Below are 22,770 nucleotides of genomic sequence, written 5' to 3'. Positions count from 1 at the left end.
CCATCTCATTCCTCAGGGAAGATGCCATTCAGGTCTCTGGGGGTTTCTTATAACCAGGGATCCCGGTTTTCCGTTTCCCACAGAAAAACAGAGAAAACCATGGATTTCCCCTTTTTATCAGAGAAAACACGGATTTCTCCTTTTAGCAGAGAAACCCACAAATTCCCTGCTTTTGCAAAGAGCTCTGCAGGCTGGCTGAGCTCCATCCTGTAAAAGCTGTTTGCACAGGGCAGGAAACCCCCAGCCTTGCCCAGAGGGGCTTGCAGGGGGGACTGGGGGCCCCTCTGGCAAGGCTTGGGGGAGGGGGGGGGGGGAGAACCAGGAGCCAGCCCTGGCCCCACCCAAGCAGACAGCAACAGTGGGGAAGCCGGCTCCACACTGCTTCTGCTGTAGCTGCCTGCTGTTGCCAGCAGGGAGCTACAGACTTGGGTCCCTGGCCCCATAACCCTGGCAGCTGTGGGGCAGGGGCTGTGGATCTTTGGGGGCAGTGAAGGGTACCAGCAGGGCTACAGGGGGCTTTTAGTTTTAATAATGGATTGGGGGGGGGGGGGGTTAAAATCAGAGAATTTGCTTTTTTTTTTTTAATCAGAGAAAACCAGGATCCCTGCTTATATACACAGCAGGATCTTTACCTACATTTTATTTCTTTTACCTTTAAAATTTAAGCACCAGGCCAGCACAAACCAATAGGAACCAGACAACTGTAAACCAAAGCTCATGAAGACCTGGGAGCTTTACGAGTCTTCTCTGCCAAAAGCAGGGTACAAGCATGCTTTTCATGCTGCAAAACCTTGATGCAGCAAGAACCTCCAGCAACTGGTCCAAAACCTTTAAGGTAATAATAGTGTTTAATAATGAAATGGCGCTGATTTACTGTAATCCCTAGACTCAGCATAAGAAACAGGATTTGTTCTTTTATAAGATTAGAGGGTTCAACTGGATTTGCTGGGATTAAATCTGAGTGGGGAGAGGATGATTAGAGGTGGAAGAAGGCACTTCATTAGTGTCATGCGTTACAGCTGTGGAAGAAAGAGTCATGGAACCAGCCAAGTGTTCCAGCTGCTGTGTTTAATCCCCAACCTTGGTTTCATGGCTCTGAACAGCAGGTGGAAACTCCACAGTGGCAATCAGAATGGGAGGATCAGTCTGGCCAAGGGGCTCAAAGGCAGCAGAGCAGCCCTGGGACTGTCTCTCCTGCTTTCCAAGGCAGAAGACAGGAAATTAACTGCAACTCCTCCTCTTAGCTGCTAGACTGTACACGTCTTGCACAAGTTTGTGCATTTCCTTTGTTGCAGTATTGGTAGAGGTGCACTGATAGAGATTTTGGGGGCCAGTACTGATAGCCAATTTTTAAGGAGGCATGTCAGCCAATACCAATCTGATTTCTGATACAGCTGAGTGCAGCTGGTAAGTCAGTTGTGGTGGAAGAAGGGATCTTGGGAGGCAAATCAATGCCCCCCTGCGCTGAAGGAAGGAATGGGGCAGGAGCAGTTCCAGCCCACAGCTGCACCTGCTCACCCTGCCCTGTAAAGATCCAGGGGGCACACTCCCCCCCAATGTGTGCCCCCCCAGGGCGCAAGCAGTGGCAGAAGCCAGACCCCGCCCATGCCTCCCTGATGAGCTGTGGCTCCATCCCACGCCCCGCCTGGGCAGTGGCTGCCCTCACTGTGGGGAGCGTTGATCTGCACCCCCCAGATCCCTTCCCTACCACAACGGACCTAGCAGCTGCATGCAGCTCTCCAAGTTGCTGGGCTCTGCTCCTTGCCACCTATGTGCTGTGGCTGCATGCATGGGCATTTATCGGCCAAATTATTGGCTGCATTGGGCCAATTTCTAATGCAACCAATTTTCTTTTTATCAGTGCTAATCAAATATTAGACTGATGCATCAGTGTACCTCTAAGTACTGGTTTTGGATGTTTGCCTTTTTGCTTGCTTACTCTGTGTCCTCATCTGTCTGCAGGTACAACACATCAGTCTGGGTGAGAGGAAAGAAATAACCAAGACAGCTATTCCCAAGTAGACCAGCCAACTGCTTCTGCCTGGGTAGGACCAACACAACACCCTGCCTGGAGAGAAGCAGTAGCACTGGGAACATGCCATCCCTCTCTGGGAATAAAGGGCTCTCCTTCTCCAGACAGTGCCTGACTGCTCCCCTGCTGATCTCTGCTGCAGAAGGAACTGAAAGAGCCTGGCTACAGAAGCCAAAGGAGTGGGAGGGAGCTGTTGTGGGAAAACCAAATGGGGAGAAACTGGGGTGTTCTACAGTTTGGGCCGTTCGCTGCCAGTCTGTCTCCATTTATGATGAATGCAGGGCTGCACCTGGCTGCTGTCCTGTTTGTACAACAGGAACCTGCTCAGACGTGGGACCACAATTTAATACTGAAGGAAACCACCGTCCCACTTGGGCTACACAGCACCAGCCTGTGGAGAGGGAAAGGTACCAGATGCAACCTCAGACCACGGCATGAGCAAAGGCCACACCAAAGACTGGCTGGCAGCCAAATTAGTGCGCCTCAGCCTTTCAGACACCCTCGCTGCGGCACCAGAGAGGGAGTGCCAGGAGGTGGCAGCCAAGATGCTTGAAGTGTTCATTCTGGGCAGGGCTCTAGGATTTCAGCCTATTTAGGATTTCAGGGCACGAGGGGGCCAATAACTTTGCTGCACATTAAAGAGATGGGAGCTGACAGAACTGTTTAATCAACAAGGCTCTCTGAAGCAGAATGTCCGGGCTGGTGCTGGTCTCCAAACTGCCAATTCACTGCCAGGTTCATGTCACCACACAAATCTATCAGCCCCCTGGCAAGCATGTCTTGTCACGTGCAGGAGCTGGTCATCAAAGTAAAGCATAAAAGGCAGGACCACACCCGCAACTAGAGTCTGGCACTTTACTGGACAACACATGGTAGAGGGACAGGGACATAAGAGCACCAGCAGCTGGGTGGGAACTATGCACGTGCACACTCTTACCCCACAGCAGGGGGAGGTAAACCCATGGCTGCCTGGCCTCACTTTCCGCTTCACCATAACTAAGCTCAAGGGCCTCCTCCAATGCCATTAAACTAAATGTGTTCAACTTTCTGCCTGCAGTGACAATCTTGAGACCCTCCTGCTGGTTCCTTCAGGAAGCCATTAACACTCAGCAACTGCAGCTGGGCACCAGCTCTGCTATAGCACAGGCTGAAAAGCCCTCCTGTGAAGGCTCCAGACTCACAATTACGTGGATCACCCTGAAATCCAGTGGGTCTCAGGGGGTAGTGATCCAAATTTCGGCACACTGGAGCAAGGGATTGCCAAGATACAGACCCCTGAAAAACCAACCAACAGCTCTGCTTAAGGCCGACACATTCCACTGATATTTTGAACAAAGCTGGGGATCATGCTGTGGCTGATCTGTAGGCATGCTGCTAAAACATGCCTCCACTGAGGAGGAGGGTATGGAGTTATTTTAGGGACATGTAATCTGAGTGCAGCAGATAGCTCAGAAGATGCTCATAGTAATTCAGGAAAAAAAACCCAAACAAACCCCAAACTAAACTGTATGCTAGCACTTGTTTAGAAGGGAGAGGCAATCAGGGGATTACCAATTACTGGAAGAGGATGAGTGGAACAGGCAGCGAGGAACATGGGGGAAGGATGAGACCCTTTAAAGGGGGCACTGCTTTGGGCAGCAGGAGGTTGAGTGGGGGAACCAGTCTGCCCCACATGCCCCTCCTCCCCAATGTGCAGTACCTGGAAGGACCCTGCCTCTTTGGGAAACCAAGTCCCGCTTCTTGTCCCCACATGAGCTGGTATGTCATCCTGCCCAAACTGCTCTCCTTCCCTTTATTTCAGCCAGGCACTGGGGACAGATATTTAATATGAACTTAAACATCTGAAAACCAGGAGATACAAAAATGAAGATTCCCTCAAGATGCATAGGCACCACCTTCCTTTGATCACACGCAAGGGAAGACCAAAATCCAGAGCTCTCCATACCACATCCACAGCCTGCCATGCTGCTCAACCTAATCCTGAACACTTAGGACAGTAGGGGCTGTAAGAAACAGCATCGTTTGGTTTCAACTTCTTTTTCGCCATTTTGAAGCACTGTCCCATTTTGTTCCATTGAAACAGTTTCACTGTTTCGACGTTTCACCCATAGGCTATAATGGGAAAGCATGAAAATGCCTACAACTTTGTCATTTCTTGCCTGATTTGGATGAAAATTGAAAGGATAGTAGCCCCATTCTGAGGGCAAGAAACCTGCAAAGTTTCAAGGAGATCGGAGCAGGGGTTTCTGAGAAACTGTACCTCAAAGTGCTGACAAGCAAAAAACTTGTGTCACTTGCTGGCAGCGGCAGCCTCCTGTCATCCTGAGCACAGATCTGGGATCCTGCACCCCCGAGAGGGCTGTGGGGTTGTGCTGAACTCCTCCTGGGGGTGCAGACCCACTGATCTGCGCTCGGGATGACAGGAGGCTGCTGCTATTGCCTGGGACAGCGCTGGGCGCAACCTGTGCCCAGCACCGAGAAGACTGGTGCTGCTGCTGGCCCCAGGTAGCAGTGGCAGCCTCCTGTCATCCCGCGTGCAGATCTGGGGGCCCATGCCCCCAGAAGGAGTCCAGCAGCACTGGGAGGGCAGGCTGAGCTCCGTGAGGCTGGCAGAGCCAGTCGGAGCACAGCCCTGTCTCTCCTCCGCCTCCTGCCACCAAGCCGCTTCGAAACTTGAAAGGTTGAGCACCCTCATTTTGTTCTGAAGCTGTTTGAAAGCCTTTTGTTTTATTTTAATTTTGCTGTTATGAGCTCGAAATGCATCAAAACAGCTTCAAAACAGGACATGTCAAAATTTTGCACAGCCCTACAGGACACCTACCCTGAAAAGAGCCGTCACAGGCAGTGTGCAGAGGCCGTAGCCCTATCTGTGTCCACAGAGCGGGCAGCACTGGTACGTTCCTTGACTCTTTCTTTCCTGGCTTTTAGCAGATTGCATATCACTAAGCTCAATGCTCCAGAAAGGCACAAAGCATAAGTGGGAAATCTTACCCCTGCATTAATAATGTTTTAATATCAGTGATGAATATCCTGGTCTAGGGAAGAAGTAAAATAGATTCATAGATGCTAGGGTTGGAAGGGGTCTCAACAGATCATCGAGTCCGACCCCCTGCCTAGGCAGGAAGGAGTACTGGGGTCAGATGGCTCCAGCCAGGTGCCTATCCAGCCTTCTCTTAAAGACCCCCAAGGTAGGGGAGAGCGCCATCTCCCTTGGAAGCCCATTCCAAAATTTGGCAACCCTTACCAGGAAGTTTTTCCTGATATCTAGCCTAAATCTGCTCTTTATCAGTTTGTGACCATTGTTCCTTGTTACCCCAAGAGGCACCCTAGTGAACAGAGCATCTGCAATCCCTTGCTGTGTCCCTCTAATGAATTTGTAGGTAGCCACAAGATAACCTCTCAGCCTTCTCTTGTGGAGGCTGAAGAGGTCCAGGTCCCTCAGTCTCTCCTCATAGGGCTTGTCCTGTAAGCCCCTAACCATATGAGTGGCCCTCCTCTGGACTGTCTCGAGTCTATCAACATCCTTCCTGAAGTATGGCGCCCAAAACTGAATACAGTACTCCAACTGTGGTCTGACCAATGCTGCATAGAGGGGAAGTATCACCTCCTTGGTTCTATTTGTCATGCATCTGCCGATGCATGATTAAGTGCAGTTAGCCTTGCTGATGATTTTGTCACTGACAACTCATGTTCTTAAATCAGAACTGCAGGACTAGGACACTAAGGTCAAATGTGATTCAGCCATGCAGCACTTTCAGAATCCAGCCTCCAGCTCTGAGGAATACCTACAAAAGCAGCTCAAAACCACAAAGATGAGGCTCCTCAAATCTGGCCTATAGAAGAGATTGCCTTCCACCCCCTTCCCTACCTATAGGAGCACAAGCTCCAGTCCTTTGGATAATAACTGCATGACTATCTCCGATACTGCTTTTGCTCTTGCCATTAAAGTTAACAGAGGGAACGAGCCAAAAATCAATTCCAAAAACAAATTAAAAAGAGCTGCACTTAAGCCAGAACAGGTGATTCTGGGGCAGGCACAAACTTCATTAAAGATGGAAAACTTCCAGGAACTCTGCTTTCTTGATGTCAACAGGAAACGAGCTCTCAGCTCCAATAGCTTTGATTCTGCAGAGCTGAAGAAAATCCTCAGGCTTATGTGTTAAGCAGTTTAAAAAATCTGTGTGCTCATCATTCCCATCTAAGGTCCAAGATTTTACTATAATCATTCTCTTTATGTGCAGAAAGAATGAGAATTTCTGTGACACCTGAACCCTGGCTGTGGGTACAGAAATATTTTTAGAAGCTCAACAACTTCTATAGAGTACCCAAGACCAACCTGAGTGCTTCTCTCAGCTGCAGTCCTAAGAACAACCCCAAGCCAAAGCACTACATGGTCTATATCCAACAGATCAAGGGAGATTTGTGCGCTAGGCGCACCATACTTTTCCTCTGCTCAGAGGCCAAGGGGTCCCTTCATTCTTCCACAGAATGAAATGAACATCCTCAACCACGCTCCAAAGACTGCAAAGACCTCAAAACTAAGTCAACTCAAAAAGATTAAAGGAGGTACCACCACATCAGAGCTCAAAGCCATCAGGGCTTGCATTTGTGGGAGCACTGGGGTACAGTCAGTTGGATGCTGCTGAGTGCTCATACTCTTGGTTGGATGGAGTGCTAATACTTTGATGAAGGATGCCAAGCTACAGGTCCTTTTATCTTCTGCTTATAAATCTAAGGTAGGAAACAGAAGGGCATTACATTCATCAGGATTTCTTTACCACCCTCAAGTCAACTTTACTGCCGTTTTGCCCTTCACTGAGCCAGCCTACCTCTGGGCTTCCCCTCCTGCTCTCTACCTCTATGCAAGTCTCTGAACTCTGCTGTTCTTCATTTTGTGCTTGTACCATGGACTCCTGCACTGTTTGCTCCCCATCCCCACTCCAGTAAATTCCACTGGTGCAAGATCTAGAGCAACATTTTGTTACCACTCCACTCCCAGATCTCCTACTCTGTTCAATGACATGCACAGCTCTATTTCCCCATGAGTCATCCACTCCCTGTCCCTCCCCATAGTCAACTCAACAGCTGCTTTGAAAGGAATCTGCCTTCCTCAACAGTGGTTCTCTCCCCTTCTGTGCAGGTGTATTATCATACAGAGACAGGCACTTCCTACCCCAGACTCAAGTGGGAACCTCTGAATCCAGGTTAACACACTCTCTCCTTTCCTCTCCCTTCCAGTCACAGATCTGAAATCCTCGGTATTTTCACTACGACTAATCGAGAGCAGATTCTGCAATGTTATCCTGAAATACAAACTTACTTTGTTACTCCCAGACGCTACATGAATTTTGGGCTGATGAAAGACTCCAAGTTGGCCATGGTGGAGACTGAAACCAACCCCTTTGAGCAGACAGCAAAAGTCAGGGCAGAGCAAGCCTGGTCCATGTGGTAACAACAAAATACACCTCCCCCTTGGCCTGAGGGTTGAAGGGGAGTTGGGTTCTGTGACCATTCAATCTTAGGCTTCTCTCCTGAGGGGATCATGAAGTTTGCCAATCCATCCACACGCATGCAACAGCCACCTCTACAGTAATACTGACTCTCTGTGCCTTTATACCCAACCCTACATGACCTGAACTTCCCTGCCCCCCACCACCCCAAGATCCCTGGACCTACTCCCTGCTAAAACTCATTACTTGAACTCAACTGCTGGCAGCAAAGCTTCAAAAGGTACCTGAAACTCCTCCGCCAACACCAGGGCCTCCTTTTTGCCAGCAGCAGCCCCACCCTTGATCAGCAGCTGGCAAAAAGCATGTGCAAGCACTCCAGTGCTGTCTGCTGACTGGCATGGCCCCTCTCACAATCAGTGCCTTCCCAGGGTGCATTTCACACCCTGGTGGCATGGATGCTGCAGTGAAGCCACCAAAAACACCTGGCCGCCAAAAGCCTGGTAGTGGCAGCTGCTGCCAAGACTTGCACCAGCAGAGACAGGTGAGGAGATACAAGGCCTCAGCCATTTTTGACTCCTTCAGGCCCTTCTAAGGCACACCCTTCATCTTACCTTTCCATGATCTCCACTGCCTCCAACTCCCTCCCCTATATAAGAAGCACAGGGCACATTTTAAACCACAAGGCACTAGCCAGCACGGAAAGGGCAGCTGGCACATCCACACAAGGGACAAGTGAAAAGCTTTTTCTATGTGGGAGCTAAGCTACCAATTCCCAAGCCCAAGGACTGCCCTTTCAATTTTTGTCTCTAACTCCCTTGTGCTCAAAGATCAGTTGCCAGCCATAGACAAAGTATAAACCAGTGCAGTGTCACCCAAGGGCTCCTCTTTCCTGCAGAGTACTTGCAGTGCTGCTCCCATGCACATGTACAGCCCCTCCTTACCTCAGGGATGGAGACGCTTCAAGCTGTCAGGGGTGTGAGGTAGAGCTTAAACTGACACCACCTGTCAGCTGCTAACAACTCCTCCATGCAGCTCCTGGTACTCTGAAAGCAAGCACAGGCCTGTTGGAGCTATGCTAGCTTGAAAGGCATTATGTCAAACATAACAACCCTGCAATGAAGACATCCTCTGAATCTACAGGGAGACCAATCCAATTGCAGGCTGCTGCTTTGAGGAAAGAGACCTAGCATGCCTGTTTTACAACAGCTATTCACATCCTCCAGGATAGCCATGAGACTCAAGAATCACAATCATGTCAAACGGCTCCTGCCAGCTCCCACCCGTCAGAGGCACTGGAAAGAGAGAGGCAGGAGCTGGGAGATGTAGAGGGAGGACTCACACAAGGCAAGCAGAAACCCCTTTCCATGGCCTGGCAGCTCTGGAGAAGCAGGGTAGAGCACTAAATGTACGTGCCCCTGATTCCTCAACAGGATACTCTGGAAAAGGGAACGGCAGCAGAAAGCTTCTTTCATCCACTGTGGACAGTACTTAATGTTTAATAAAAAAAACCTCCTTCCTGAGTACTGGGTATGTAATTAAGCTGAAGCATCTCTTCCTCTCCAACCCCCCTGCAGTGTTCTGGCAGGGACCACATGTGTGCTTCAAGCATTCTTGTGCTCATATTGAAAGCTCTCCATCCACAAAAAATCCAGGATTGAGATTCCCCCATTGAGAGAAAGAATGAGTCATGTCACATATAGGCATCAGTGCTTGAACAACTCCGGCTGCTGTATATGGGAATATAGTTCACCTCCAACCCCTACCCCCAAAGCTTTTGCCTGTGCACTCCTCTACTCTTGCGGGAATCTCTCTGGTTTTGACCAAGGAGCCGGGCTTCAGGAGGAGGATTTTTTGGCTGTCCTACTGAAAACAGAAGCTGGAACCCTGCAGGATGAAGCTCTAGAACCAGTTACACTTGACTTCATGGGAGTACTCCTGGAAAGAGACTGACTTTTTAATGGAGAGGGACTCAACAGGGGAAAAAGGGAGGCGGAACCCAAAGCCACAGCCAGTGTCATCCAAGGGACTGCTTTGGGATGAGCAGCTATGCTCGCAAGCAAGGCTGCCCAGCGCTGGAATCCTGCTCCAGAAGCACTTACAGATGGCACGTCACTAGGAATATAGCTGCCTCCTCCACACACAGACGCATATCTGACGCACGTCCATCATTGACATGGACCTTTTTTGCAGGGGCAACAAAACTAAGAAACTCTGGACCTGTGTGCCTAAGCATCATGAAGCCTTGACAGCAGGAGAAAAAAAAAACCCTTCCCCACAACAAAGGGAGAACTGATGTCTATTATCAAGGATGTGAGCAGCCAGGAGCTAACTAGTCCTAAGTTAAGGTTAGCATTCACAACCTCTCCAGGACAGGAGCCAACCTACGTATGTTGAGACCAGCATGCAACACTGCACAGCCATGAGCTGTGAGAAGGATCTGCATGGCAAACTAATGGTTCTGCCTTTCACAGCCTAGGTACAAAACACAAGGATGTTTGGGGACAAGAAGTCCAGCCACCACTGCTGGCCCAAGAACTACAACTTCTGATACGTGGGGGCACATGTGTCCTTGGAGTGAAACATGCACATGTGGATGCGCACTCAAGGGATAACTGGGAAGCAGCAGAAAGCTCCTTTGTGGGCCATCTGGTAATTTTTCAATCACTACATGTTTTATTACATCCCTTTCCCCAACCCTTCAATTAGAAATACTTTGGAGCCAAGAACCAGCCATGGGCATCTCCAAGTCACCACAATCCTCTCTTGGACAAGGAAAAAACAAAACATTTGAAATCACTGCCAACAAAAAGACAACGTGAACCTTGAAGCAGTGACTTCCTGAGAAAGGAGAGGCAGCCTGAAATTACCTAGTCCACCCATAGTCCAATGGTTTGATTTTCTCTCTTTTTTTTTCCTTGTTTTTTAAGCTGACTACACCAAAATATTAAAAGGAATCAGCAGTTCCTACCCTCCCATCACTCATGTGTAGTTCCCATCTTAGCAGCATGAGACTAAGAAATGGACACATGGAAATGGCTGCAACCCTACTAGCACAACAGTGCAGCAGTGTTCACATACTGAACCAAGTCTCTAAAAAAATCAAAAAACCTGCAGGTCAAGTGTTCAGTCCCAAAGGGATTTTAGGTGCTGTTTCAAGATGCCAGAAAAAAAAAAAAAAAAGAGGGAAAAAATGCTCTTTATGGCTCATTCAATACATTCCATTACTAAAGATCCAAGTCTTTTGTCATTATTTATTACAGAAGGGGAAGAAATGGCATCTTTTTATGCAAGCCCACAAGCTAGGAGGAAGGAAGAGTCCATGGAAAGCATGAACTTCATCTCTTTTCCAAAAAAGCCTTACTGCCAGCAGATTGCTTCCCCTTCCAGCTTGTCCTCTACCCCAAAGGCGAACAATCAGCAGCATTTTGTTCCCTAACAAGAACGGTATGTTAACAGTAGGTTAACCTTGGTAACAGCAACTCCATCCACTTCAGGGGTAAGTTCCCAGCAACTTCTGACAGAGATAAAGCTGCTGCGTGCAGAGGTTTAACAACAACCAACCATAAACATGGCAATCAGCAAGTGTGAATTGCAATTTGTAACCTAATGTCAGTGGATCAGTTTCCACAGCGAGTTTTGCCACATTTGTTTCAAACAGTCACTGTGTACAGGGAACAAGTGAGACGTTTCAATGGCATTTGGACTCCATCTGCAACAAAAAGGCACTGTGCAGCACACACTACTGCAAACAGATCTGAAGGGAAACAACAAAACCCACTATGCGGAGGTAGATTTGTCAGAGCCTGAGAATCAGCCGATCCCCAAGCTGACAGCAAACATTCCTGGACCCTCGCAACAGACACCAGCACACAAAATGCATCTTGTGGCAAAATAAATTACAGAACGGGAATTGCTACTGCCAAGAAAGGTTTCAGTTTAAGCTCCTCTCCCTGGAACAAATGTTCAGCACAAGCTTTTAAATTTAAAATCTTTGTACACGAAGCTCTAATAGAGTCCGTGGCTCATAAAATGTAGGTTATGTCAGTGATCACATCAGACTCTAGGGTCTCTGAACTCTTATTTTTCCACAGACAGTATAGTGCCATAGTTGTGTATTGAGGCTATTTGTATTTCTTTTTCTAATAATACCCCTTATGGAATCGATCCTTTTACCAGTGCTCAGACTGACAGCTCAGCCGCTGAATACATAATCCAGGGTAGGAATGACATGAAGTTTAAATCCTTCATCAGGGAGTGAGCCAAGATATTAAAAATTCTATTTATTTTTATTTACATCCAAGCTGTGCTGAAAGGGGAAGAGAAAGGAGAGGCTGCTCCTCTGAACAGAAGCAGAGATCTACAAGCAATAATGATAACAAACAGATTCAGCTGTTTTACAAATTTCAACCCCTGACAGATGAAGCACTCGTTTTATAGCTTGAGTCATGTTCCCCCCCTCAGCCATCATGGGCATAAGTATGCCTGGATGTTCTCAGGCCAGCAAGTGACTAGAATATCTCTGCAACTGTAAGCCTTTGTTAGCTTGCAGTCTGCCTTACCAGGCCCTGTTGCAAATAGCACAAGAGGTTTAAGCGTGGGAGTGCCTGCATGGCCTTGTTTCTCCATTCCCAACAGATTCTTGAGTTTTTAAGCTTTGTTCCACTGCCACCCACCTGAAGGGAAGCCCCCTTACATCCCTTTGCCTGATCTCTAAAGGTTGCATCAGTTCTTTATGCCCACTCACACTCAGCAATTACCCCAACACTCATGTTTCCCATAAACTTCTAGTTTGTCAGGTTTGGATTCAAGATCTTTCTCCCTCATAGCATAGCCACTGAACCAAGGTGACCCAAACTGTCATGGAACCAAGCGCTGAAAGGGATGAATAATTAATTATAAGCAAAAAGAGACATAAGCTTGGAGACCAAAGTTCACGTTGAAAAGATATCAGCCAATTTCCCTCCCAGGCTCAGGGAAGATGTACAAAGCTGCATCACCCGAGGTAGACAGGGAACAAGAATGGTCTTCTGAAGACTCAGCTCATAGCTACTGTGGGAGCAAGATACTGGATCTGATGGACCAAATATACAATAAATCCTATTTGGTGACTGCATTTAAGGAACTTCTCTTTTTGTCATAATAGAAACATGTCTGTACTGCTGTACCACCAGTGATGGTTAAGAGGAGTAATTCTAAGAAGTTCTGATGACAGTGAACGTTGTCCAACTCAACACCTTTTACTGGAGCATCAATGGTTTTCAAAGCATTAATTTAGCCTCAACCCTGTTGTGAAGCAGGTCAGGAACATCCCCATTCAAACAAGGGATGCTCACCACATGACAACAGAAGTAGCTCAAACCAAGTCATACCACCGGGTCTGTGGTGGAGTGGTGAACAGAATCCCGGACACCTGCATGTTCAGCACAAGGGTGCAGGCAAAAAGCACGAGCTAATCCCGGACAACGGTACAGACCATGCCCAAGAAGGTAATGGGCTGAGAGAGGACTTCCGTGCTTGCTCTTCACCAGAGAGAACATACTCCAAGGACATCCCTTAGTCTGCTCAATCCAGAGATGTTCTCAGGGGGAAAACAGTAAGTTTGCCATCTCATTACAACCGGTCATTTGCTTGGCTAGAACAGAAGACACCTTACAATAGACACACGCTGCACACCGTTCAGTAGCTTCAGCTGGTGTCTTGATGAAATGCATCTAAGGCCTAGTCCAAGTAGCACAAGCCTGATCAGTTACAACTAAAGAACTCAGGGACAATTAGCCAAAAGAATTAGATACCAGGGCTCCAATCCAAGCAGGTGCTATGAGGCACTCTCTCAAATGCACTACCCAGACATGATGGGTCAGCTGAGAAAACAAGTCACACAAGAAACCCACTACATCTCCTGTACCCAGAACCCTCTATGCTAGAATTAGTGTCCCAGAGGCCTAAGGGAAGCAGCCGCAGCAGGAGGCCTTCACTTTGAATCTTGCTTCCTCATCACCTTGACATTCCTCTCTTGCCTCCCCACTGCAGCAACTTCAGCAAAGGCAACAGAACCACACTAGTTAGGATCAAAGCACATGCTTATACCTATAAAGGGAAGCTACACACCCACCTGGAAGCAGCATCTGAGCCTTAAATCAGTTAAAATGTGCAGTTCTCAGAACCGAGCAAACACATTGGGATCATCAGATCCCACCCAGTTACAACCATCACAGGCATGCCTCATCTTCCAGCAGTAACAAGCATGTCCTTTGGGCCACCAATGCAGCTCACAAAAGGGAATCAAGGGCACAAGGCAGGTTTTATCTGATTCAAAAATGCCTAATTATTTTTTTTTTGATCAAAAGTGCCGTAAGTGAGAAAAGCCAAATCTTAGCACTCAAAAAAATGGCTAAAGATCATTAGCATCTTTCTTCTCTAATCATTCCAAATTATGAAACATCCCAGAACTTCTGGCGAAAATACCCAGTCTTTAGCTACAGTAATTGGAACTGATTACAATTCCCCTGACTGAGTAATTTAGTTTCAAGAGTAAAATTTCTTCTCTAAGCATTAGCAGCCCTGATATGATACCATCACTGCTGCTCTGACAGCCTGAAGAAAAATGCCTCTTTTCCTCTCAGTTTCTGGTAAGTGCTGAAAAGTGCAGCCTCAGCTGTAAATCACTACCAGCTGCTTATTCTCAAAAATAAATCTTTATTTTTAGCATAAGTGCCTATTCAGGACCAGTGTGAATGTCCCGATTAGGCACAGACACCCATTAAAAAGCCTGTCGCATCTCAAACTGGCGCCACCAAGAAGCTATTTGAGTTCCACAGAAATTTCCCTGATTTTGACAACAGATTGCGCTGATACATTTATCTGAAATGCTTGAGTGCAAGGGGGCCATAAGGGAGGCTCTGCCCGTTTGAAGGGAACACTGCACCATACACACATGGTGAAACCCAGAACCCACCGAGGCCAATGGCAAAATTCATATTGGCTTCATGGGACAAGACGGGGAATTTCCCCATGGGTTTAATTCCTAAGTGACCATGTAGACCAGTGGGCTCTCGATCTTGTTGGGCCATTACCCAATTCCAGGGAGTGCTCATGACCCAACTTTTAATCAGCTTCAACAGTGCACAATCCAAGCCTGTCTGAAGTAACAGTGTCTGACTGTGGGGCCCACAATCCCACCCATAAGTGCCATGGTCTTCGTCAAGATATGGCACCCAGTTGGGGAACTGCTGGTTTAAAGTCTTGAGAGAATGCTCTTCTATAAAATGCTTGCGCCTCAATGACCGACATGCCCTGGAAGTACCCAGTACTTGCTTCCTCAAAAATAGTAGACCCCTAAATCCAGCTTAGGGTCTAGTGTGCAACACTGCATTTTTCTAATGCCTATAATTTCATGTTCCTCTTGCTGTCACTCTGCCTTCCTTCTGCATATGTTCTTCAATCACTTGTCATCTCAATCTTAGTAGGGCTTTTGGGACAGACACAAGATGGTACCTAAGCAGAGTACCAATCCTGTCACAGACATTAATATTGCCAATTATGAGGACAAGGAATTCCCTTCTGCTGGGGAACAGCACAAAATCTGAATTCTGATCATCTTTGCTGGTAGTAGAAAGCACCAGTAGCTAGGTCATCCTCTCCCAGGAATATGAACAAACTAGGCTTGTTGTAACACATCTGCCTCTATCCCAGACAGCAAAAGCAAATCTCACAGACAACTCACAGGCTATGTTGCACAGTCTCTTGGTTATTTACCTATTTATTCTTGTATCCAAGACACTGCTTAACTAAAACCTTCTAGCTGCCTCGATCCTATCTCCTTTCCAAATAGGCAGCCCAAACTTTTTAAATCACTGTCAAACACAACCACTGTCCTACCCCAACTGCTGTTGCTTTTCTCTGAACCTCTGGAAGATTGGAGACCCAAACTAAATGTAACATTTGAGGTAAGGATGTGTCAAATGCTTCTGATAATGCTATTACAGTAATTTCTATTTCACTTAATATAATTTCACTTAATATAGCCCTCCAGCTTATTTACCATTTTGGGAAAGCTGTGTAATAGAATAAATGGCTCCCAATTCAGAAAGAAATGTCTCCACTTCAATCAGCCACTTATTTTTGATAAATCCCAATCCATCAACAGGCCAGTGTTTTATACGACTGTCATGCTCTCCTCAAAGGATAATATAATATTAATACTGTAGGGATTTTTTTAAGGGTTGAATAGGGGCTAGGGCACTCCAAGGCGTGGGCCACAGAGGCAAAGCAAAATTGCATTTTAAAGTAGTTGGTCACCACCTCAGTAGTGAATAAGAGATTACCAGCAGAGTGTAAATAAGTCAGAAAGACCCTGAAAATGAAAACAAGTAGCTCATGTTTGCCATGTCAGAGGGTGGAGCATATGGATAGACACAAGGAAAAGGGAGACAGGGACAGAATATTGAGCACGGAAAAGTATCTTTACAGAAGCATTCTGGAAGCACCCCTCTGGATATGGATAAAGGCAAAACTATCTGTCAAGGCCAGAGAACAGAACAGTGCAGGCATTGAGATGATGAGAGCTGGGGCAAAAGTTTTAGCTGCATCAAGGTACAGGGAAAGCTGAATTGGAAAGAACAAAGTAGGTCACTTCACAGAGACAGCTCAGCTGGGTGTACCTAGTAAGAAGTCAGAGGTGGGGATTAGATCCAGGTTCCAGACAAACAGCACACAGAACAATGGTACTAACTGCAATCAAGGAAAAAGCAGGAAGGCAAGTCTCAGTTCTGTCTAGCAGTCTTGGGCTTGAGCTGACTGCCAGGCACAGATCAGACTTTAGAGAAGAGTGCAAGAATAGAAGTGAAAAGCATGGAAACAAGCCTACAACCTAGCACCAGGAGAAAGGGAAGACGAGGCTGGGCTTACAATAAACATGACATTTTCAATACTGATGGCCTGGAAGTAACAGAAAGACTAAGAGACAGGAAGTTCATGCTGAAAGGAGGCAGGGGGAATACCGCACTAGAGAGATAAGAGACAACAGTGTTTAGTGAAGACCAAGCAAAGTCAATGGGCCTATGGTGAGTGGGAAAAGTCAGCCAGGACTGCGGGTCAAATTAAGTGGTAAATATGCTTTGCCTGGGGTCAGATGGGAGAGCAACACAGAAGCTACCATCACTGAGAGGGAACAGAGAAGACCATAAGGAGGAGGGCACCCTGGGAGACTAATTTCAAAAGGAGAAGATAAACAGGGAGAAACTGGGTGGGCAGCAAGTGAAGCAGAGAAGAGAGAAGAATCAGACATAGCGTTGTGCAGAACACTCAAAGCCAGAACATGGCAAGTTTTATGCTCCAGACATACCAAATTGTCAAGAGGCACCCATACCTGGGGTAGGCAGGGCTGCACCCAACTCAGACACTTCAGTCACGCATGACAGGAGAAAGGAGCTGTAGCCAACGACAGACGGAAAAATGCCAGTTGCTACACACAGCATCAAGGACCATTGAACAGAAAGATTCTCTCCGTTTAAGATTTCCCTTTCCTCTTTAAACTCTCCACACAGGAAGCTGCAAGAACCTCTTATTTTCTAGGGAAGAAAGGGCTCCGATAATCCTGCCAGGATTCAAACTTAAGCTTGCCAGTAGTCTAAGGTAGGGATAGCAAAGATCTGGCCCTCAAGCCCCAAACCTTTTCAAGTTCTGGCTTCCAGCCTTTAACAGGAGTCCTATCACCCAGCTTGCAGTGCTTCCAGCAGGTCCTGGACCAACTAGCCCATGTACACCAGCTCTGGACCTGGTCTTGTGCATCACATGTAGGACTGGTCCAGGGCACACACTGCACGTGGCCTGATGAGTTTGATACTCCTGGTCTATAGGTTTCTGAACTAACGTTTAAATCACTGTTCATCCCCTGGGGCTACAGAAGGGGCTACTAAGAAAATGGAGTGGCAGCAGCTTCTCTTCGTTTCACTTGCCAACAAATAGATTGAAGCCTTGCAAACTGCAGTGGGTCAAAATGGATAAATTTCTGGCCTCACTGTCTACAACGCTGCCAGTGTTGCCGTCATCGTCCCTGCTGCCGGAAACCAAGCAGGGCTTGTGCTATTGCAGCACAGCCAAAACCTTGACAGTCTGGAAGCCAGAATTTGGAACAACTCCAGATCCCCATTAAGTAATTACATGTCTTACCATTATGATGATAACATATGAGCTATTTAACCCAATGAAAGGACCCTTCTTATTTGCTATACTCAGCTTTGTCCTCTACTCAGCAGCCATTCTCCTAACACAGAATAGCCCCCTCCCAAAGAAGTTGTTTTTTTTTTTTTAATTGAATGTTTTACTACTTCATATAAAAACTCCAAAAGACCCATCAGCTGCAATGAATGGCTCTGCCTTGGACAGAACACCCAGGCTTCAATATAACCTCCACATTTCTGCCATTCACAAACCGCTTAAAAGCCACACCCCAGCCATTTGAGACAAAAAAGCCAAAGCTTTCTGCTGACTGGGTAGTCAGGAACCATGACACTCCCTTGCTGATGATTTCACTATGGCAGCTTTTGCCTGGCATGAGCTATTAGCAGCATCTGTTTCTGCTATGTCAATATCTACAGGCAATTATCTTGTCTGCTGGTACTGGACGCCTCAGTGTTGGGTATACATTCTCACTTGTCTCATCAGCAGCACCTGTTAGCTTCAGAGTTTGTTGCAGTTTTGCTTGCTAACATAGCAGAGCTCAGGGGCTGCCAGCTTCATTGCTTGAAACCTTATTTGCAGAAGTTTCAAATAGTCTGAAGCTCCAGAGGGCAACATTCAAGCAAGCAATGTTTTCTCTCCTTGCTCTTGTGCAAAAGCAGGACTGGAGCCTGTATTTTTCTCACGTTTCTTGCACACCTATCAAGCTGGTTCCACCCCCCTGAATTTAAGATGAAATTTTTTTCTCATTAAGCAGTCCACAATTGGGAGGTATGTGAGCTTCAGTGACATGCTGTCTCATAAGCTTGTGGGTAAGCTCAGATCTGCTGCATCCTCTGCACCTTGCTAAACAAACAATCTCATCCTCACTTAGAACCAGGGCTGGAAAGGCCCTTGTGAGGTCTAGTCCAACGCCCTGCTAAAGGCAGGATCATCCCTGTCGAAACCAGTCTAGACAAGTGCTTGTCTGATCCTGTTCTGAAAACCTCTACAAACCCTCTCACACAACTACCTGGCACAATGCTCAAAACACTAAAAATGTCCTTTAATTGCCACAATAAAGCAAAGGGACAACAGCACAGTCAAAGACAAGTAGTAGTTAGTAAAATGCATGCAAAGGGAGAAAAGGAACAGGAACATGTACCCTACTATAGAGGAAGGCAAAAACCCCATGCCAGTCTGCCACGAGGTAAAACCCCTTCCTGATCCTGGATGTGACAAATCAGTGTGACCTCGTGGGGAGCAGCAAGGCCTCTAGGTTTTAGAAGTTAAGACTGAAGGCTGAAGATATGTCCAAAGCAAGTTTGCCTGCTTGTACATTTAATTTGACTCGTTTAATGGCAATGCTGTTTAAGATGCTAGCTTTCAAGCATTTCTAAATGGAGGACACCAGCCACCTTGAGACTTCATGGCTGAACACAGTTAGCATGAGAAGTTTAAATGAATACCTGGTACAGGATTGCATGTTCTTCGCAAAGAAGCCAAAGAACAACCTTTCCACTTGTATTAAAAATGAGCTGACTTGCATAAGACAAGAAAGTTTTACTAAGGTTGATAGCACCAGGGTGAATTCACTAGGTCTCTGCAAGGGTGAGGTCACTAGGTTTCCACTTTGATACTAATTTAATTGCCTTATTATGAGTAACTTTCAGATTCTTCTGGGAATCCTTACCAGGAAAGGAGAATAGCTTCTTTGGGCTGAGACAATTTGTTTACCTGGCTGCACTAGTAAGGAGTCTGCTGCCTTGTTTTTGCAACAGTGACTCCCATCGAAGACATGCTGTCTCCCACCACTCCAAATGCTCCGTCAATAACCACTAATGGTGTTGTTCTTGCAGTGATCATGGCAACGCTAATTACTGCTCCACACATTGTCACTAATTATTATTAATATCCTTATTAAACAGCAATGGGATGGAAGCTGTTTCCAGGCTCATCTGGATGCTGCAAGAGACTGTTTAAAGCAACGTTTCAGTCAGAGAATTTTTCCACCTCCCCCACAAGTCAAATAAGCTACTTGGTTTCGTATGGAATAGCAAACCATAACTCCTGCCAGCTTTGAGAAGTGGACGGGAAAGCACTGAGGCAGTCAGTGCACATTGAGCACTGTAATAACTGCAGACCAGCACAATGAATTCTACTGCCTCATGTAGCATCAGCACAATCACCTGTCCAGAGCATTTATCGTCAAGAACAGAGGAAGCAGAAAAAGCCCAGATTTATTTCCCACTAAAAGGATTAAATGATGATTAAGAAAAATGTATTTCAGCGAAAGGAGAAGGAACATGAATCCCAGAATCCTTTACTACAGTCTCTTTTTTATCATAAGCCTACTTTATGATGCTTAATATTAATAAAGTGTTACTTTACCCCCAATACTGTATTTTGTGTTGCAACTGCAAATTATGGTCTGAAAATACATTGCAGGAAAAACTGGAGGGGACAGGAGGAAGATGTTTTCAAATGACATTTTCAACTAGAGTATTAGTGAGGCAGATAAATATAGGAAGGTTCTAAAGGCAAAAGCTACAGCAGAGGTTTTCTCCACCAAGAATGATAAGCCCACAAGGAGGGAGAGTGCAGACATCGGTACCAGTGGTGCAGATGAAAGGTCTGTAGAAAAAAATGCAGGCACATATCCAGACCAAGTCCACATTTGATTTTAAAAACCTACCCTTTTCAATCAGGGCTTTTGCCATTAAACACCTTAAGCTCTCATTCTACAGCAATTACATGCAAGTCAGCCCACTGATGCCAGACTGTTCTCTTGCACAAAGCCTGAAGGACAGGGTTCTTATTTGAGAACAAAGGTAGTTGGAATAAGAAGCCTGTACAGTTAATAGGCCACTGCAGACTGACACTGTGAAGCACCACCAGAGAAGACAGTGTCCTTCCTGCAACACTGAGTGTTCTGAAAGAAATTCAGTCACACCATTTACAAACAGACCATTCAACCAGAAGACTGGAGACATCTGAAGGAGATCTTCCATGAGCCAGAATAAAAACATTCATTGAAACTCTGGCATATACTTTCTCAGAGACTCCCAAACAGAGAGGCTCACAACATTTGTGCATACTTTTGCGCAAAAGTTACCTATGCTGCTTATGGAAGAGGGGGGCAGGGGGTTCTGCCCGCTTATCTGGTAGACGCCATTTCAAACCATGGCACTGGAAGAATCACAATCTCAATGCAGCCTATACACAAAACAAGGTTAGGTTTTTATTCCAGAATCTAGGTTCTCCCCTGAAACACAGCCGTGCAACACGCCAGCAGACTAAAAGCTTTATTCTTTGCCAGCTCGGTCATAAGTGTAGGGTTCATTCTTGCAGTTGCGACGGCTGCGTGCGCTCTCCTCGCTCCGACTCCTCTAAGGAGCACAGCAGTTGGTTCCGACTCGATGTAATGACGGATGCCGCCAACTCCTCTATAATTATTGTTGCTGCTGTCACAGCTGGCGCTTCTGGCTTCAGTGCTAGGACAGGCCTGTTATTACACCCACTGTGTTATTCTCAGCAAGAGAGGAATGGGTGCATTTAGTGCTTGTCCCCCAAGCCTCCTTGCTTACCACCAATAGCGCAGAGCTGTGATGAGTCGTGGACCCCCTGGCAATCCACGGAGCGACAGCTCCAGCACAGGGGTGCAATGTCCGCCACAGCAAAGGGGCAATCCCAGCCAATCACCTGCACGCAGGCAACAGCCAAGAAGGCCCCACAACAACATCCACTACCTCCCCCCTTCACCTCCTACCCCTCAGCCCCGGCCCAGCCCCACGGGCAAGGGGCAAGTGCATGACCCCAAGCCCCCGAAACTGGATCTGCCTGACCCATGACCTCCAAAGTCAAGGGTCAGCCCTCTCCCCAGACCATGGTCTCGAGCCTGACCCAGCCCAGGACGAGGCTCCACCACACCGCACATGACCCCTACCCCCACGTGACCTTTGCACCTGACCTCAGCCCAGTCCAAAACGAGGTCCCGCCACCCCACGCGACCCCTGCCCAACCCAAAACGAGGCCCTGCCACCCCCACATGACCTTTGCCCGCTGACCTCAGCCCCGCCCCGCGTGCCCTTTGCCCCCGACCTGGATGCGCTGCAGGTAGGAGGCGGGTGCGTAGCCCGTCTCGCCGGAGCCCGCGCGCGTCACGAGCCACCAGTGCTGGTTGCTGCGCTCGAGCAGCAGGAAAGTCTCGCCGGCGGCAAACGGCAGCGAGTTGGGCTCGGCCGAGCGGAAGCCGTACAGCGCGCGGTACATGGCGGCGGCGGCCGGCCTGGGGCCTGCCCGCGCCGCCGATGTCAACACGCCCGCCTCCGGCGCGTCACCCTGACGTCACCTCGCAGCCTCACGCCCACGCTCGCCACTCGGCTTAGGCCCGCGCGCCCTCTGCTGGGCCAGGTCGAACGCGTGTAGGGCGCATGCGCACATGGCTCCGGTGAATTGGGGGGCGTGGCAAGAGGGCGCATGCGCACAGGCCCCTGTAGAGTGTTCAGGGCTCAGAATGGCTGTCCCGCCTGCAGCGCACCCCCCCGGTCCGGCAGCGCACAGCTTGGCTAGGAGCTGGGGCCAGATTGGAGCAGCCTCTGGGCAAGGAGGTAGCAAGGACAGTACAGTTGTCCTCGCTACTAGGGTTGCCAACCCTCCAGGATTGCCCTGGAATCTCCAGGAATTAGATATAAATCTCCAGGAGATTGCTGAGAGCCACCCAGGAGATAAATGATAGGGCATTTATTACAATAAATAACTAAATGTTGAATCTGATTTATATAGTAGGCCAGTGGTTTTTTTAAAATGTAATAGGAATGTTCATTTGCCTTCGGTATGTAAAAGTTATTAATGTCATTACATCATGTGATGAAACCTCTCAGAATACATTCAAAGGGGATTAGCAACCCTACTCCCCACTGCAGTTGCAACCACCCCAGCCAGGCCTAAGCTTGACCTATGTAGCAACGACATAGGTTAAGCAAGTGCTGTAGACAGCGACTGAAAAGGTGCATGGACATAAAGTGGAAAAGGATTGGCATAGCTCTAAAGCATAGCCAAATGCAGAAAAACTCTGCGTTAAGTGTATACTCAGCTATGCAACTTCAGACTTCTCCACAGCTCAGCAAA

The 22,770-nt window shown here is 47.5% G+C and overlaps 1 protein-coding gene across 7 annotated transcripts in view; it reads right to left on the bottom strand.

Annotated features, from left to right (window-relative positions):
* The window catches only part of NCKIPSD (NCK interacting protein with SH3 domain), a 91,224-nt gene extending 69,230 nt beyond the window's left edge, over window positions 1–21,994 (bottom strand). For 3 of the 7 annotated variants that reach the window (XM_090021742.1, XM_090021741.1, XM_090021746.1), the window contains exon 1: window positions 21,742–21,992. In XM_090021742.1, the coding sequence (XP_089877868.1) occupies window positions 21,742–21,912 (171 nt within the window). In that variant the 5' untranslated portion in view covers window positions 21,913–21,992. Of the gene's footprint in view, window positions 1–21,741 lie in introns of all 7 variants that reach the window. The other 4 variants (XM_090021740.1, XM_090021745.1, XM_090021744.1 and 1 more) reach the window with 3 other exon arrangements.
* Between the last annotated feature and the right edge of the window lie 776 nt (window positions 21,995–22,770).

The sequence above is a fragment of the Crocodylus siamensis genome, chromosome 11, assembly GCF_052110815.1.
Source record: "Crocodylus siamensis isolate JL-2025a chromosome 11, ASM5211081v1, whole genome shotgun sequence".
In the NCBI taxonomy this organism is placed as follows: Eukaryota; Metazoa; Chordata; order Crocodylia; family Crocodylidae; genus Crocodylus; species Crocodylus siamensis.
The sequence above is the reverse complement of the archived record's forward strand: the minus strand, read 5'-3'. Positions and strand labels throughout refer to the sequence as shown.